The 18625-nt window shown below is 44.2% G+C and overlaps 1 protein-coding gene across 1 annotated transcript in view; it reads right to left on the reverse strand.

Annotated features, from left to right (window-relative positions):
* Window positions 1-18625, reverse strand: part of GLIS1 (GLIS family zinc finger 1) — a 180122-nt gene that overhangs the window by 13246 nt on the left and 148251 nt on the right. The window contains exons 5-7 of the mRNA XM_054515791.1: window positions 16537-16647; window positions 13285-13417; window positions 7996-8146 (exon numbers count right to left, since the gene is read on the reverse strand). Of these exons, the coding sequence (XP_054371766.1) occupies window positions 7996-8146; window positions 13285-13417; window positions 16537-16647 (395 nt within the window). The remainder of the gene's footprint in view (window positions 1-7995; window positions 8147-13284; window positions 13418-16536; window positions 16648-18625) is intronic.

The following is an 18625-nucleotide window of genomic DNA, read 5'->3' on the forward strand; positions in this document are numbered from 1 at the left end:
TCTCAGCCTCCCCAAGCAGGCAGGGGTGTTTAAGGATCTCTGTATTCTCCCAATGCAAACTAAATGTCCTGTTCCAATATCAGTGCAACATAAAGAACAAAAAAAAATAAATGCAGATGGACATGGATTGTTCTGAGATTTCCATCACAATGTCTGGATAGGTGTTTTCTGTATATCCACAGTGCTTAGTGTGAGGAACAAACAGATCACCCCTCTGCTTTAGTCTTTGTTCAATACCACTTCCAGGACAAATTAACAGAATAAGAAATTACAAAGCTTCTTTAAGATGAGAGGGCTTGGCCAAACACTATGTACAGTATACTTAGTAAATACTGAGTGGAACTGAAAACTGTAAAATAATAAAAATGAATTCAAAATAAGATTTTTGAATTATAAATAGGAATGAAGTAGAACTGCAAATGGAAATATGTAAGATGGGGATGTTTCCAATATGAAAACTGTCTGGGTTTGTTTTTTTTTAATGGTGTGATGGCGTGATTGGCAGATTCCTCAGCCATACAAAGAACCTCAGCCCATATCCCATTAAGTTCAGTGGAAATGGGACCAAATCCAGGCTGAAAAACATCTGTCCTTTATGTCAAATCATTTTTTGTATATTTTGGGTTATAAGACCACTCTGTAACAGTTCCATGCACAGCAGTATGGCCAGATTGAACAATTGTGACTTTTGAGAATCATGATTTAACTCAGATTAACATGAAGAAAAATAGCAAGTAAAGCACCAGATTAAGAAGTACAAACCAAAGCAGCTCCACATTTTATCTGAAGTGCAGCACTGTAGCCACTTAGAGGAACTGAGAGTTTCCATGAGATGAGGTTCTCCCATAAAACCCAGCACTCCATCCAGTTCATTCATAAAATCTCTCCCCCAAGCATCATAGTCACTGATACTGTGAGAAAGTCCAATTCAGTTCCAGGACCAGGAGATTATTTTCTTTTAATGGGGAAAAAAGTTAACACGGATTTTCATCTCTTCCCATAATATTAAAAATGATGTGTAAAGCTCTGCTAATCAGGTCCCTGGATAGAGCCCAATCTCTGGCCACGTGTTTCTGTTCTGGGTCTTGGCCCTATGGGAATTTCTGTCAGCACATGCTCAGGAAACAGTTACACGTTCACTCGTTTGGACCTTTCTGTAAGACAGACTCTATCTGAAGTTTGGTGAACCTTTGCACTAATCACTGCCAGGTGCCTCTGGCTACATTTCTGGAATGCAAGGAATCTTTTCCTTCTCTCCCTCTTTTCCTTTCTCCTCTTCCCCCCCTCTCCCTGATATATAATAAATCCTTCAACACAGATCACCTTGCTGGGCATCATTGCATTTCTTACCTTTTCCTACAAACAGTGAGCACCCAAGTCCCAGGGCTGTGACACAGGGCTGTGACTCCAGGGTACCACAAGGTACTCCAAGGTACAACACCTGGTCTCTGGTTTTCCCATGAGCATGGCCAGAGGCTCTGTCCCTGCTCTGCTGCAGCTGCAGCCTGTGCCATACCTGTGTGTGACACCCTGAAAGTACTGCCGAGGCAATGGCAGTCTTGTGGCTTTTAGATAAACACAAAATACTAATTTTCACTCAAAATGCTGCCTTGGATTACCTGGATCCAGTTCGGCACCTTCACTCACCCACACTGAGCCAAGTCCACAAGTGCAGGAGCTGCTCAGCTCTAAGGAGTTAAGAGAGGCTTCATAAATATTATGGAGAACACTATCCACAGGAACTTCCATGTGACTGAAGAGTCACAGGTCATTTAACTGCTTTAGAGTATTTTTAGTGATACCAATAACAGTGATATGAAAGCAATTTCATGTTCAGAATCACAAAGGAGCCCTAAGAGCCCTCTCCTGGTTCACTCAGGGGTTTTCTGTGTGGGGCTGCTCTTGGGCCAAAGGAGCTTCCTGAAATACTGAAATACTGAAACACTGCCTTGTCTGCTCTACCAAACACGTGTGCACATCTGAGTGGGCACAGAACATAACTCCGTGTTTGCCACACATGTCATCATCTACACAAGCTCACAAAACACACAAACACACTCTGTGTCAAATGAGTATCTCTACAATTGTTCTGACCTGAGATGTGCAACTTCTGCAGAGCAGTTCCTCACAGGATCATTATGGGAACTGTGCCATTCCAAGGATGTTTGCATTTATAAGGGTTTGTTTAATAACCTCTGAAATGAAGCTGATGAATCACTGCAGTGGAAGTCACTACATGAGGGAGATTTGAAAAATTATTCTAGCTTACAATCTAGCAGGAAAAGGTATTTTGGAGTGAAAGAAAACACTTATTAAGAGGGTCAAAGAAATATAAAAGCATATTTAAATAAAGGGCAGTGCCTTAAGTTCAAGTGATTGCCAGGAAGTGAGTTAGAAAGACGTAATCAAACACAGAGACTGTCTACTCCAGATTATGTGGCATGTGCTGCATGCTTGAGTGATCTATCTTATTTCAGTCATTTAAGGTCATTATTCTCTGGCAAACAGGCAGCAAGATGCTTCCAGGTGGGTTCTGTACAGGTCCTGACATCTGCTATCTTCGGGTCTGCCAGGCAGAACACGCTACCCAATAGTGGGAGATGTTAAAATAGCTTCATTATTTGTTACACCATGAGAAACTCCTGTGTTTGGTGTACATGGTTTGCATCAAACTGCAGCAGTTTTGCTTAAAAACAAACAAAATTTGGACGAAAAAAGAGGAAAAAAAAGCTTTACAGATGTTTAGTGTAAATTTAACTACAGATAAATCGAGTAATGGCTAAAATCATTAATGTAATGCAGAAGAGCTCTGGCTGAATTCATCCTAAATGCTTTCTGAGTTACTCTGACCATCTCCTTTAACCTCCCACCTTCTCCTGTAACTCTCTGATTTCTCACTCAGTTTTCCTTACAGTGTCTCCTCTGGGCAGGCACCTCAGCCCTTACTTTGAGAGGCACTGGTGGAGGCTCCCAGGATCCTGAGTGTGAGTCCAGCCCTCTCAGGAATGAGAACACCTGCCCACCTGTTTCTGCTGATGGACAAACAGTATTTAGCCCAGGATCCAGCACCAGGTTATCCTTAAGCATGTTGCTGTTGAAGTAAGCCCATGCTAATGCTAATTTTGCTTTAAGGGGAGGGGGGAACCTGTACAAGCCTATCTGGACATGATTATGAATGAATTCTGATCACATTTTCTCCAAGGAGATAAATGACTTGGGATTTGGAAGCAGATGCTTTTAATTACTGATTTTCTTTGTTTGGTGGGGCCCAGGGCAGCACCTGTACATTGTTCTCTCTGGACAGATGTACTGATGCCCCTTTTGCGTGCTCAGATCCATAACACTGAGATAAATTATGAAGGGTTCTTGGCTTCCTCCATTGAAAATGTTTTCAGCTGTCAGAGATATCTGTTTCTTGTTACTGGTTTTAGTGCTTTTGAAGGGAAGACTAAACCACTGACTTGTGTATTCTGTTATAAATGAAGAGTATTCTCCAATGGAATCCACAGAGAATGAGGGATGGATCTCCCTAGTCTCTTAGAAAAGCTCTGCAGGTATTTAGTTTTCCAAAGTACTTCTAGAGAGTAAAAGTTTCTTTCCTACAAGGATCCTAACAGCATGTCAATTCCTAGTCCACTGATTTATATGAGCTCACAAACTTAATTTAAAAGATTAATCAATAAACAAGGTTAATAAGAATCAGATATAAGTGGCTAAGACACCTAATTGTCTCTTAAAGTAATGAGAATTAGGGGCACAAATGTATTTTTCTATCTGGCCTGGATCCTGGCAGCTCAAGGAGATGGCACAGGAAAGAATCTCCCCCATGTAACTGACAAGATTTTATCCTGCGTGTTTAGTTTCAAGCTTAAAAATATCAGGGATTTCAAATCTGGTGTTCCCTGGTAGAGCAGAAGGGAGGCTCTGTGTACCTCATGTTACTTCCCATAAAAAGAAGTGAAGGACTAAGTTTTAAACAGAGAACTCTTTACACTGAGGTATTCCTGTGGTATTTGAAATAACAGGTGCTAAGAAGTGAGCAAACAAAAACTCTGATGTTTAAGCGCCCTGATTAAAATGTCTCTTTTCACTTGATAGTTCTTAAATCCCATTTCTTGTGATTTTTTGTGGGGTTCAGTGTCACTTCAGGGGGGTCTGGCCCCTGGTTTGAGCAGGGCTGCAGTTGGCTGGGGAGAAGTCCAGGCAAAGGGAGTTGTGTGAGCCCTTCCCTCTAACCTTGCTCAGAGCTAATCCTTTCTATTAAAGGCTCACCAGATTTGGCTCAGAGTCCTCATTAATCACCACCTCTGCCCATCACAGATGTCTTAATCCTACTACTTCTTCATTTACTGGTGTGTTTGCAGAGCAGAAACGACCTAAATTACCACAGGAATATTAAAAAAATGGTTTCACTTTCCTTTTCCTTGGAGACACATCACCCTCCCAATCAAGTCATTATTTGTCAGTGCCCCAGCTCCTGTTGGGAACAGAAGTGCTGTTTGTCACAGCAGCACAAGTGACAGAGAGCCTCAGTCACACCACAGGGATCGTGTTCAGCTCCTACAAAGCGACCTTGTTGGGCCATTGCACTAAATTGGTGCAAATCCCAAACTTGGTGCCACCACTCAAAGTCACTTAACTTCACTCAGATCAGTTTCATTAAAGCTGATAATTTATCACACTGAATATTCTAAATTGCAATTTACAGAGATGGTCTACAAATGAAACTAAGTACATTTTTAGATGACTTGGATAATAACAGCTAAAAAAATAGTGGAAAGCAAGCCAAGTGCAACATTCACCCAAGATTTAATAGTAAAAGCTGTTTTTCTGTCCTCACTCTGCTACAAATCAAAATAGACTATTTTTGCAATGGGCAGAATGAAACCCAGTTTGACATTATACATGGCAAATGCTACAAGAAATGCTAAAATAAACTCCTGCTACCTGAAATAAAAAATAAATATACATTTTAATCTGGATCATGCCAAGCCCATTTTCTGCATGCTGAAGTATTTCTCAGCCAACCACTTTTAGCTAAATTAATATCAATATACGTAGATTTTTTTAGTGTAGCATACACTTCATTCCAGAATTTGAAAAAATGTGCTCCATATTGAATAAAGCCAGTATAAATACATTCGGTAATGAGGTCAGATTTTGTTAGAACATTTTCAAGTGAATTAGATAATTTTGTCAAACTATTTAAATGTCTCAGCAAACCATTTGGGAGAATTGACTGCTTCACTTGGTATTGACTTTGGCAAAGGACAGTGTAACATAGGGCTTTTTTTGGTAAAAAAAAAAAGAAAAAGCCTTTAAATCAAATTCTGAATCTCATGTCAAACTTGAGTAGACTATTTGTACTCTGCCTGTGTAGTTTTTGGCATCTCACACATTTGATGACTCAGTAATTAGATTTCTTGATAGTAATCACTTGGTTCCTGCCACAGCCTGCACGATGTGATCCAGCCTTGTCACGGTCCCCATCCCCAGAGCAGGAATTCTGCAAACCCTCTGTGTGTGCCAGAGCTGCAGCAGTGCCCTGCAGGGAGGCAGGGGAGGGCTCCCTTCCCACTGCAAGCCCCAGGTACATTCCAGGAGGGATGGCAATGCCAGGGGCTGGCCACGCTCCCAGCATGCCTTAGTGTTGTGATTTTGTGTTAAGTGATTTTGCCCAGTTAAATGGATGGATGCTTTAAAGAAAACTCTGCTAAATGAAACTCAAGGACTATTAATTAGTTCACACAAAGTTTCTGCACTTGCAATTAAGATGTCACGTATGGGCAGCAGTCATGAATAATGTAAGCATAAAGCATTAAATACAGCAGGAGGATCTTGGACTGGGAATGACAATGCTGAATGAAGATTATTTTGAGTTTAGAAAATGGTATTTGAGATGGTGAAAAATTCCAAGTAACTATGTCATGAAACTGGATGCCCTGTTTTAAAATAACTATTCAGAAATACATTCCAGTCTCCATTCCCTGATCTTTGGCTCATGGTTAGGAATCTGTTATCTCACTCCCACATTTTGTCATAGGATATTTGGGCAAAGACTTTACTTAGGTACATGAGCACTGAGATAAGAAATCAGCACTGTTGTCTCCTCAAAGAAAGAATCTCAACTGCACTGAAGCTGGAATTGGCAGAGACAATTCTGATGGAAACTCTGGTGTGTCTGCAGCAGGAGCTCAGTGAGAGGCTCAGCCCACTGCCCATGGTGCTCCTGCTGGAAGGGAAGTGCTTTGCTCTGGAATGGAGACACCAGGGGCAGGAATGAGAATTCATCTGGGGGCTTCCAACCCCTCAAACTGCAAACCTGTCTGTTGCCCTCACCCTACTCAGGCCTTTGCTTTCATTTCTTATTAGCAGCACCAGAATACAAAGTGCCTTAGAAACAAATCCACCTTCCTGACAGCCTGCTAAATCCTTCCCACAGTATATCCTTACTTTATTTCATTCTTGGTTGGGATTTTTGCCTTAACTCCCCTAGGAACCAACTCCAAGAGGAAAGAGCTGAGCAGCACACTGGGAGCAGTCAGAGGGAAGGATCCCACTCCAACAAGCTCAGGCTGTCCCATTCTGCAGGGAAGAACAGCTCATGGATGACCTTTGGAATGTCTGTCTCCATTCCTATTTGATCTACTGCCATGGGAATGAGTCTGCCAACAGGAAATACAAGGTTGGGAATGTGGCAGGGAAGGAGAAGGGCTGGGCACAGGCATTTCATGGGACAAGGACAGGGTAAGTCTATCCATCACACTGGGAGGGGGACACTGGTACTGCTACCAGCCGAGGTCAGAAGAGAAGGCTGAAGGAGCAGAGGGCACAGAAGCTCAGCTTGCTGCAGAATCCATTCCCCAATTAGGAAAATAAGAAGGACTAGTTTGCTCCTAATTGAGTTTCCTCAATCAGATTGTTCTCCAACCACCCCAGGTGTATATTTCCTTACCACACCTCTTCCATGCCACACACACTCTGCCTTCTGCCCTTTGCTTAAAATCCTTCTGGGCTTTCCTTGCACCATATAAAAGAAGGGAAAGGTCAATCACTGGAGGGGATGGGAAAACTCTACATTTAATTGCTGTATTTGCTAAAGCACACCAACATGTTCCTAGGGAAGCAAAATCCTTTAATCTCTCTGTATCTTAAATTCCCATCAGTAACGCCAAATCAGAGTCTGTTCCCCATCCAAAGTGCTGGGAAGTAAAACTGTAAGTAAGAATTTGAATTTGTAAGTATGAATTGAATGAGGCCAGGCACCAAAGAAATCTGAGTAAAAAGGTTAGAGCAGTTTTGTGGCTTGCAGAGATTCTTTACTGTTGAGAGGGTCTGAGAGCCTTGACACACGGTGCTTTAGAAATCTCACACCCTGCAGCCATGCAACTGTATCCCTGCTGTAGCAGTGCAATCCTACAATCAGTGGGATTAAACACTCTTCCCTGATTAGGATCTGGCCTGCTCCTCAGAGGTGCATTGCAGAAAACCTTATCAGAGAGCAAGGAAGTGAGAAAGCCGTGGCTCTGACACGGAGTGAGCCTTACTAAGGCAAACACCGCCTGATTCCTGAGTGAGTCATAGTTCGGGTTTTACCCTCTGAGAGGTTTCTCATGTTAGCTGAGAAAAATTCTCTGTGCTTATCCAAACTTATGAGAAGTCATCCAGGAAGAATTAAAAAACAAAATTAAAATCTAAATGTAACTGCATGCTATGAAGAAAAAAATCCCATTGTGTTTTGTCAAAGACAAGGACAAGGCCCTGAACAACCTGATAACGATGTCCAAGTTTGCCCTGCTTTGCACAGGGCATGGACGACATGACCTTCTGAGGTCCCTTGAAAACTAAATTATTCCATGATTCTAAACCAAACAAAATTGCTTTGTTTGGGCCAGTGTTTTCTTTTGAACAGCATCCATGCAAAGTAAAATAAACAATTCATCCTCCATGATCATGGCAGACACAGGCCCAGCACGTCTCACATCACACACATACCCGTCCCTGGCACTCTCCAGCGGCGACTGGTGCTGATGTGGGCTGGGCAGGGCGGAGTCCAGGGGAAGGTGCCTTGAAGGAATGTCATGAGGAGGTGGCAGCACACCTGGGGAGGGGCCGTTGTGGCTGCTGCTGGATCCACTGTACATGCCTGGGAACACACAGCAGTTGCAAAACAAAGTAAGCAAGGAAGCGTCAGTAAGACCTGCAGAGCCCCCAGCTCCTTCCCTATCGCCCCCAACCCGGGCCACAGCCCCACAGCAGAGCTCTGTGTGTCAGTGAATCCCCCTGTGCCTGAGCAGCACTCACAGCTGGGCTGTGGCACCTTGGCATGTGGGTGTCTCCTCTCTGACCCTGCCAGGTGCTCCTGGACTCTGCAGAGCTGTAGAACCCTCCTGACAGCCACGAGGGCTTGGTGGGACTCCCAGCCTGCCTTTCCCATAGCTGTGAGAGAGAACCTGCAGTGCTCAGGGGATGGAGCTCACACAGCAAAACCGACCATGGTACCCTGGGGTTTTGCTGTTCATTTCAAACTCTGTCATTTGACTTTCCATTACTAAGCTGCTGGACATCCCAGACCATTTACAAATATGACATATTGATACAAAGGAAACCGCAATAAATTAAACGCAGAGGAACAAGGAGAATTTTTTAATGAGATCATGAAAACAGGTTTGCTAGTACAGAATTACTGAAGGAGTGTGGGTGTGCCATTTTTGGGGACTCACTCTCCTCTACCATGGCAGCAAGGCACCAACAGCCAAGTGCCTACCAGGCCCTCAAGCCTACCCATTGTTGAGGAAGTTTTGTCCAGGGCTCTTGGATGAAGATGCTGGAATTAAGTCTTTTGGAATTAAGTTTTTTTCTCCCTTCTGAAGAGTGACCATGCACCAGGACAGGCATTGCCTGCAGGGCCCTCACACTGACTTTGGTGAAGGCTGCACTGAGGGCAGGTCTCTGTGGTGACAGACATCACAGGAGTGCAAGCATGGAGCATGCAAATGCCACCTTATGACAGGGGAAAAGGGCTGCCTCCTTGTCATGCTGCTCTGGAAAAGTCTATTCCTTGTCCTTCTCTTCCCAGTTTTTCTGCCTTTCTCATCTTCAAGTTTTGCCGACAACACATCTGCCACAGTTCTGTCCCACCCTCCCAGGGATGTGCACGTGGATGAGGAGCAGAACTGCCACTCACTGAGTGTGAGCAGCAAGTGGGGTCTGCCAGCTCCCAGTGTCCAGCTCCAGAGCACAGAGACCCCTCTGGGGCCTGTCTTTGCCATCTCTCCTCCTGTACCACTCACTGTTCTTTCCCACTCAGTGTGTGCAGAGCTGCACATCCAGGACAGAGCCATGTGCCAGCTGTGTCACTGGCAGGGCTCGGGACTGCACTCCTCCCAAACCCTCCCAGTGACATGGAGCAAGCAGAAGGCAACATGAAAATCCAGAGCTCTGGGGAATGTGTGACACCCTTGGGGTGGAGAAGCAACATCTGAATGTCAGCATCTGTTTCTGTGTGTAACTGAAGAGCAGAAGCACCGAGGCAAGATTCCAGCCACCTTTGTCAGGGGCTTCAGATGAGTCAAAAACCCCTCATGAACAATGAGTCCTCAGCTGCTGACAGATCTAAAGCAACAAAACTGAACCACATCATCTCTGTCTCCAGCTAGACAGAACATTTGTCAACCAGCCAGTGAAAACAACTTGCTTTCTGCACTGCAGACCAGACAGAGGGGGCTTTAAGAAATCAGATGTTCCCAGGTGATGCGAGGATTTATTTGTCAAAGCCTCTTCTGGTAACAGTAAGTCAGTAGCAAGGATGCTACATTGTGGAAATGCTTTTCCACTGGTGGTTTCAGTGCATTTCACAATACAACAGTTTCCACTTCCCTCAGATCCTCACTGTTCATACATTTGATGTCAGGCTTGAAGGATGAGCCAAATTTGACCTCGACTGTTCAGTGTCACTTTGCACTTCAGCTCCATTTCCCACAGCAGCAGCTCAGGTACACTGACAGCACAGCCTGGAGGAAACTGCAGACCCTAAACCAAGCTGGTCACGCTCTAAGGCTCCCACACTGCTGGCCCAGCAGTAACTTGTGCAAAAAGCTCCAAACCCCACAAAAAAGGGTCATCTTAGCAGTGTGGTGGCCAGCAAACACACTCCATGTTTTATTTTTTCAATCCCACCCCTGAACAGTTCATGCATGTTCAGGATGTCTCTCTGGCCTGTTCCTTGAGGATGAGAAGACAGAGTAGCTGAGTACCTACGATCAGCATAACCCTCTAGAGGAGCAAGAAGATGTTTAAAAAACCACCCCACAACTCTGTGTGGGCAGCAGCCGAGTCCCACATGATCTCTGCACCCAAACCCACCACATGAGAAAACCAAAAGAAACCAGAATCCCTTGCACCTCCAGTTTCTGCCAGCCCCAACCACTCTGCAGAGGAATTTACCCATCTGTGGAACTGTTGGGGTGAACACCCAGTGCCCACTGCTGGGCTTGAGGAGTTTCTAGCTGGGGACATCCTCTCCCAGATCTATCTCTGACTTCCTGATCACACCTTCTCAGGGAAAAGGCCCCTGCTTGGACCTGGGCCCTGAGGCTCTCAGGGTTTGTCACCAGTGAGTTCTCCTGATCCTACACCTCTGTGCAGCACCACTCACACCCAGTTTGGCACGTGGTGTCCCTTGTCCCCACATCCCCCCCAAGCCATCCACACCATGCCCTGTGCTGCCTCACCCCAGCTCCCTCCCCACAGACCAACAAATCATGGGGGGAAGAGCAGTTGCTAATCCAGTCTCAGTATAATTTTCAGTACTTCCAAAATTTCATTCCTTTTACAGTTTTTCTTCCATTTCTTTCAGCACTGAGCACTAATATTCTGTGTACCTGAAGTCTTTGGAGCTGCTGTGAGTGACTCCTGCAAGGGCAGCCCATGCCAGGCCTGTGTACCTTGGGCCTCTTCACACATTGACCATCTCAGCTTGTAAACACAAGTCATCAACCACTATTTTAAATGGCTTGGCCTTTAACCTTAATATCTGTGGCCAAAACAGTGCCCTGAGCATCTGTGACCAGCAGCCTTTTCCCCCTCAGCTTTATGCTGAGAGCAGACAAACAATAATAAAACCCAGAGAAAACGCCTGAGTGGGACCAGAGTGACACAAGCTCTTGTCCACAGGCAGAGTTAAATGTTACAGCCATTATGCATTTTAGTTATGAGGAGGGAAAAAAGAGGAAGATCCCAGCAAACAATGGGTTCCTCTCACTGCAGAAACATTCCTCTGCTCACTGTCTTACCTACTTTGAAGTCAGACACAAGGGATGGGGCCTTTTTTAATATTTCATTTTTTTCTGTGATGGGCTTTCATCCCTGACATATTTAAAATGTGCTTTAACTTGGAGAAAGACAAAACTGAAATTCTCCAGGAATCCAAGTGATCCCTAAAGCCCAGAGCTCTGCACATTAATAATGTGGTTGCTTTGAAAAAAATAACACAAAAACCAAACTCAAAAGCCCAAACCATGAATGTTTTCATATTTCAAGTGGAATATGAGGACATCATACACTATATTTATCCATCTATAGCCTACATACAGAATTATAACTGATTTCTCAAAAAATATTACCTCAGCTTATTTGAAAGAGCAAATGTGCAATCACTGCAGACTATAGGTGGCAGCAGGAATGTCCTCATGCTTTAATTCTGTAAGGATCAGCACTTTGGTTTATATGCCCTAAATAATGACAGAGGAACAGCTTTGCCTGTGGATTGTACTGCACATAGGATGAAGCAACTTCTGTTTCACTGCAAAACACTCTTTCAAATCTTGATTTATTTTTCCCTGGCACTTGTTCATACTGTGCATTGATGGGGTCTCATATGGAGCGACCTGATGGAAGTATCAGGGAAGATTTACAGGTTTTTTACAACATCCTGATGATGGATTGATATAATCAGCACGGAAATCATATCAGACAAAGCCAGAGTTATGGACAGATAAAATCCTTCATTTCACAAGAGATTCTCTGAGATGACACCGAGGGGTTAGGGATGGTCTGTTTATCTGTGAGCTAATAACTCTTTTCCTGTTTTATTGTTGTCACTTGAAATCTGAGGCTGTTTCTGAGGTTCTAAACTGCAGCCTGTTCCTAGGAAAATGTCACTGCTCTTGCCTGGAAGGGGGAGGCCAAGCCATGCTCCTGTCACACGGGGCTGCCGAGGGGACAGCACAGGCCACTGCTGCCCTCACAGACCTTATTCAGAGCAGGTGGCACAGGCAGAGACTGGAAATCAACCCCAAACCCTTCCAGCTTTCTCACACTTTTCAAGGAGCCACATGTAAGCCCTGAGTTCAGACTCCCAGGGAAAGTTCATCAGAATGATGGGGTATTTCCCTTTCTACTCCATTCTGTTCACCACTCACATTCCAACATTTTAATGCAATTTGAACTAGAAAAGAGGATAGGAGATGTTAAGCAAAATGGATTTTTTGTTTTGAAGATTTGGAGTAATCAAAAAAAAGTAGGAGATTCTTGCAGAAGGCATATTACAATTACACTGCTGGACTTTGGGAGTGCCCCTCTCTGCCACCTGAACACAGGACCTCAAAATGCACATCCCTGATTCAGGATCCTCTGCTGGGGTTCAAAACTGTGAATCTATATCTTATTTCACAGAGAAGGGAATGGAATCCTCCTTTTCTCTTCCTATAAAATGTATAGAAGTGTCTAAAGTCCCTGAAAAGGGCCAACTCTTGTTCAAGCCACAAGAACGAAAAAAATACAGAAAGGAAGATTAAATACTAGAAAGAATTATTAGAAGAAGGTTTGACATTTCAAATTCAAGTTTTCTCCCATTCATGTATCACCATATTTTTTTGTTATGATCCAAAGTGCATCACAACACTCAGCCTCCTCAGCTTTCCTGCAGCTCCTGAAGGAAACTCTCCTGGTGGGACTCTGTGCCAGAGCATCCACCCAGACTGAGCACAGCTCCTGCACCTGCCCTCTGCCCAGGCCAAGGCTCTCTTTGAAAGGAGAACAAATGGATGGAGACAGACTCTCAGCAGGGCTGCTGCCCCTTCACATGAAATTAACAGGTGCTATTTCTCTGACTAATGCTGAAAAACCAAAAAAAGCAAGGCCTTAGTGAACAACACACATAATTATTTCATCTTATTTGTTGGTCTGGAGTTTTTATCACCTTCCACAGTGACAAATCTTTTCTGCTTTGAATCCTCTGTTGTATGACGTATTTCGCACCACACTTATTAGAAGTATTCTTACCTGTAATTAAATCATGAGGAGCTACAGATCTGCCACACTTCCCATCCAGGATGTGCTGTGAAGATGTGTGGAGCTGTTGGATAGCTAAACATTCACTGAGTACATCTTGTTCAATATCAGTACAGGACTTTAACTACAAGAGGAAGATAAAAGAAACATTGTGTTACATGGTAAAACCAAATTATTTATAATTAACTTCATATATCTCCTTAAGGGTTATATATAGAAGGAAGAAATGCCATTCTTAGGAACTCAGTGTAATTAAGGATGTGTCTAGTACTTGGAATTTGTAATTAGAGATGACTTTGGTTTTCTGAAGTGCACAAGTTAAGTGTGCTAATCTTACATCAACAACCAGTTTGCTTCAAAAAATAATGTACCCTGTGTTCCTTCAAACCTTCCTGAGTAATTGAACTGCACATTTTCAGGCTTTCTGTAGTTTCTTGGATTCTGTGGCAAAAGGTTTGCATCATCCTGTAACTGTGACACTTGGAAAGGCATTTGATAGGGAAAGAAAAGCGTTTGTGCTGATGAGATTGGAAGTGGCAGAGCGAGGCTGTCGGTGATGGGAAGAGGTTCCACTCACGTGTCAGCTCTGCTCCATGGAAATGAAAGCTCTGGCAAAAGGCTCTGAAGCAAACTCTCAAAAACCACAATGTCCATCATATTAAAAACAGCAGGAGAGGAGAATTAAGAAAGAAAAGCATTTCTAATTCTCTTTCAAACATGCTGATGCTGCCAAGCTTTTGTCATAACAGAGTGATCGCATTACACAAACAGCCATCATACTCTACAGCCATTAATAAATAGTTATTGTCCTTATGGGTACAGCCTCACATACCCATCTCCCCTGGGCTTGGGTATTCTAAATAAAGGGCCCAGGCAAACCTTCTCAGAATTCTGCTCTACAGCCATTTGTGGGTTTGAGATAAACATCTGACATTTGGATCACAAGTGCATCTGCAGCCAATTAAACTACTACTAAATTAACAGCTAACTTTCTCCTGTTTTGTTTCTGTAAAGCCTTTCAGAACAACCAAATATCACCACTGCACTAATCCTCTAAGCTATGAACTAAGTGCTCAGGATTCCTTTGATACAAGTCTAAGCTCAGGCATTTTGTTTTGTATCAGAGATGGCACATTTTGGTAGCATGTCTCAACCAAGACATGTTGGCAGAACAGCTTGTTAATTTTTCTTTCTTGCTAGGTCATTTCCACTCAGAACTCTTGGGAAGTTGATACCAACAGACAACTGCCTTTGCTGAGTTATAACCAAAAACGAGCAAGTGAGTATAAACAGTCTTTTCTCTTTTTTCCTACATCTGAAATCCAAAGTAGGCTGTTCAGTAACACTGGGATTTACTTAGCTGCGAAAGGTGTTGGGGTTTTTTAATATATTTAAGTGAAATACTTAGGGGGGGTCCTTGTTTCTTTATCAGCCAGGTTTGCTTTGATCCTTTTTAAGAGAGCCTGACCAAAACACAAAAATCTGCTGCTTTTTCAGGTGCCTCTTCATTTGAGGAAAAAAAGCCACAGGATCAAGTATTCATAAAGTTATCATGGATAAATGAGACAGGAAATCTGAAGATGATTTCAAACCACTGGAGGAGTGCACATTTAGACTGGTCTACCAAATAAGGTGTGGGAGGCAAGTTACTAACATTATTGTAAGATAGATTTGATAAGTCTATACAAAGCTGTGTACATGCACAGAGGAAAATTCCTCAAGGCAGGAGATTAAGTGATATGAAACCCTGGATATTGGTGTCTTGGTGCATCCAAGCAGCCTGAGTTTGCAGCTGCTGTTAACAAATTTGTCCTGGATTGATTCTGTGCTTCAGGCCTCCTGCTGCTGGTGCAGGAAGTACCTACTGCCCTCTCCACAAAGTTTGGATCTGGGTTTTCTTCCCCACCTTGCTCTGCAGAAATGGAACGAGGCCTCAGGAGGTGCCAAGGTGTAACAGTGGGGACTGTCCCTAGATGTAAGGATGGTGACACGTTAATGCATTCAGCTCAGTACACAGAGCTGAACAAATGACACCCAGGTTTGGTGTTAGGAAGCAATTCCCTCCTTGTTTCTCTGAAGTATGCCAGAAACCACAGGAAGGAAAAATGGGGACGTTCTCTTCTTTGGAATAGGGAGCACAGATGCTTTCCACAATCTGCTGAGAATTTAATGTAAGAAATCTTCCTGTTGCAAAGATTTTGCAATTGCGGAAGACTCTGGTGGCACAGCCACCCTCTTTTTGTGGCCAGTTACTGCTATGGCCTTCTGACTCTCACTCTCATTACACAGAATTAATTACATAGAATTAATCAATTACTGCCATGGCACGCTGACTCTTACTCTCATTACAAGCTAAAGGTAAATCTAGGGAAGTGTTGGGAATTTTGTGACCTGTGGGACACAAATGCAGAGCACATCCTGTGGAACCTTCTAAAGCTGAGAGCTGCAGGGAAACCACAAGGCCTGCTAATACAAAACTGGGATGGTAAACTGGGCAGTGGCCAGGCTAGATAAAACTTTTGAGTGGAGCTGGTATGTGCACAGACCTGATTCCATGGACACCTGGATGGTGCTGGGGCTGTGTGTCCCCCAGGCACAAAGCTCACCATGCAGTGAGTGATCTCTGAGTATTGACACAGCGTGCAGAGCCCTGGTCACTGATGTGCTGGGAACTGCTACTCACACTGCACACATCTGGCAGGGAGAATTTGGGGACACACAGCTGTCCTGGGAAAGGGGACTCTATGTTCAAACTGCTGAAAACTCTACAAGAGGAGCAGCAGGAGGGAAGGGGGCATGGTTGACACAGGGACACCTCTTCTATTCCAAGTCCTCTTTTCCTACATTTCCATTGTACCCTGGCTTAGTTTCATTTGTATTTTAGATGATCTGCCAACTTGTATTTTAGTAATTACCATCAGTCAGTGCTGATTGTAGAGACTCAGTGCATGGACATTTTATGTGAATGACAGCACCATTTGGGCTTATGTATAAAAGATGAACAGGAAAATAAATGCTTGGACAGAAAGCGTGGGGCAACTGAACTTAGAGGGTGGCAGCCTTTGAAAGTACACAAGTTGGTTTGCTTCACAACAGTGACTGAAAACCAGGAAAATCAGCTCCATTTATGTTTTCTTCTGTGATACTACAGAAAAACTGATCTGAAAAGATATGAATTAGAGGTAAATGAAAAATGACTGCATTGAGGAGCTCTGGGGATGTGCCACTCCTTGCCTCTCTTACCTTCTTACGCACCTGCTGCTCTTTGGCCGAGTGAGCCTTGACGTGCTTGCGCAGGGAGCTGGGGTCGGTGTAGCGCTTGGAGCAGCCGGGAATCTGGCAGGCGTAGGGCTTCTGGGGAGGAGCAAAGGGACACGTGTCACACCCCAGGAGGGGCACACACACACTGTGGGACAGATGGCACACCCCTGTGCCCGCCCCAGCATGGGCACACACACTGTGGGACAGATGTCACACCCCTGTGCCTGCCCCAGCATGGGCACACACACTGTGGGACACGTGTCACACCCATGTGCCTGCCCCAGGATGGGCACACACACTGTGGGACAGATGTCACACCCCTGTGCCTGCCCCAGCAAGCACAGGGAGCACACACAGTGTGAACCGGAGCTGAACACACTCAGCTGAACCTGAGCTGTTCCCTCTCTTTGCTGGGCCCACGTTTGCTCTGTCTCCTCTGAGCTCACCAACCAGGCACGATGCAAACAGAAGTGATTCTGCACTGGCACACTGGATATGGTTCATTGGGCTGAGCTTAATGCTAGTGAGGTAGAACTGAATGGGTTTTGAGAGCATTTCTTTATTCCCTAGCCTTTACAAACAAAATTATCATGGCATCAGACAGTATAATTATAAAGACAGACATTCTGGTTTGGAGTTCTGATTTACATAAATGTTCCAAGGATTGCTGGGCACTGGTGAGACCCCACCTCGAATCCTGGGTGCAGCTTTGAGCCCCTCGTGACAGGAAAAGCATTGAGGGCCTGGAGCATGTCCAGAGAAGGGCAATGGAGCTGGGGAACAGTCTGGAGAACAAGGAGCAGCTGAGGGAGCTGGGGGGGCTGAGCCTGCAGAAAAGGAGGCTCAGAGGGGACCTTCCCAGTGACTGAAATCCTCACCAAATTCTTTTTGTGGCTATGCCTATTCCTAACAAATGGAACACTATCTCTGGGTTACAGAACAAACTCCAAATGAAGGTGCAATTGCCAAAATGAGCAAAAGCACTTTTTATTAAGTGACCATTGTCTTAAATGCCAGCAAAATAGTGCTGCATGGCACAGATCACAAAGCTTTCAAGTTGAATGGAACATTCTTTTGTCCTCTGTTTTCTTGCCTCATCTATCAACATTACCTCAGCCTCTCACTAGGACTAGCAAATCCTTTTGGTGTCTTCTCAAAGGCAGAAAACTGGTTTGCCATGACCTCGATGTCACATTCTTTAATCCCCTTGATTTTGGAAGGAGGATGCACAGAAGGGAAAAAATCCCACCAGTTTTGGGAAAAGTGGCTGTGAGGTCCTGTAAACCCAGTTGCTCTGCTCCCGGAGGAGTGCTGATGTGCCCTTTTTACCACAAGGACAGACAGGTTCCCTTTGTTCTGCTCCTGCCTAGGAGAAGGATCTACTTCCAGATGATTTAGTGGGGATTCCATCAAACTAGCATACACCAGTAAGTGAAATGATTTACAGATTCTCCTTTGGTGAAGATAAATGGTGGAGTGACCTACATTGAGAAGCTTTAAAACCAATTCCAAATGCACTCAGTAAGGAAAAAGCAGCCTATATAACCCCCCTTTCTTTCTAAGTACCTCCAGAGGATAAGTATTGCTGCTCTGTCCAGCCAGCAGGAAATTTCTGAAGGAATAATAGAATCATTCACCAATTCATGACCTTACAGGCTAACACAGCACCTACCCAGAAAGTTACAGGGCAAAGGAGATTTATTGAGAGTGTCTGGAACACAGAGAACTGACACCTGAGGAAAAGCTATGGAAAACTTTAACAAATCCCTTGGCAGAAAAACCAGCAGAGTATTTTTCAAATCACTGATGTCATTCAAATTAGTGATAAAATCATTCAACTCAGTCATAGGGAAACTAGATGAGAATGTGATCACCCTTACAAAGGTTCATGGCTGTTTGCTCTGACATTCCAGGCAGTTGTTTGGTGCAGCAGCACCATCCTGTAGCTCTGCTATTTTTCATGTTCACATAAGCACACAATTCACTGAGCTTAAACCACAGGGTTTCAATTAAATCAGGTAAGTGGAACTTAGTTACTGTGTGCAGGACTACAGAAACAGTTTTAGAGCAC

This window comes from Molothrus ater, chromosome 9 (assembly GCF_012460135.2).
Source record: "Molothrus ater isolate BHLD 08-10-18 breed brown headed cowbird chromosome 9, BPBGC_Mater_1.1, whole genome shotgun sequence".
NCBI classification, from domain to species: Eukaryota; Metazoa; Chordata; class Aves; order Passeriformes; family Icteridae; genus Molothrus; species Molothrus ater.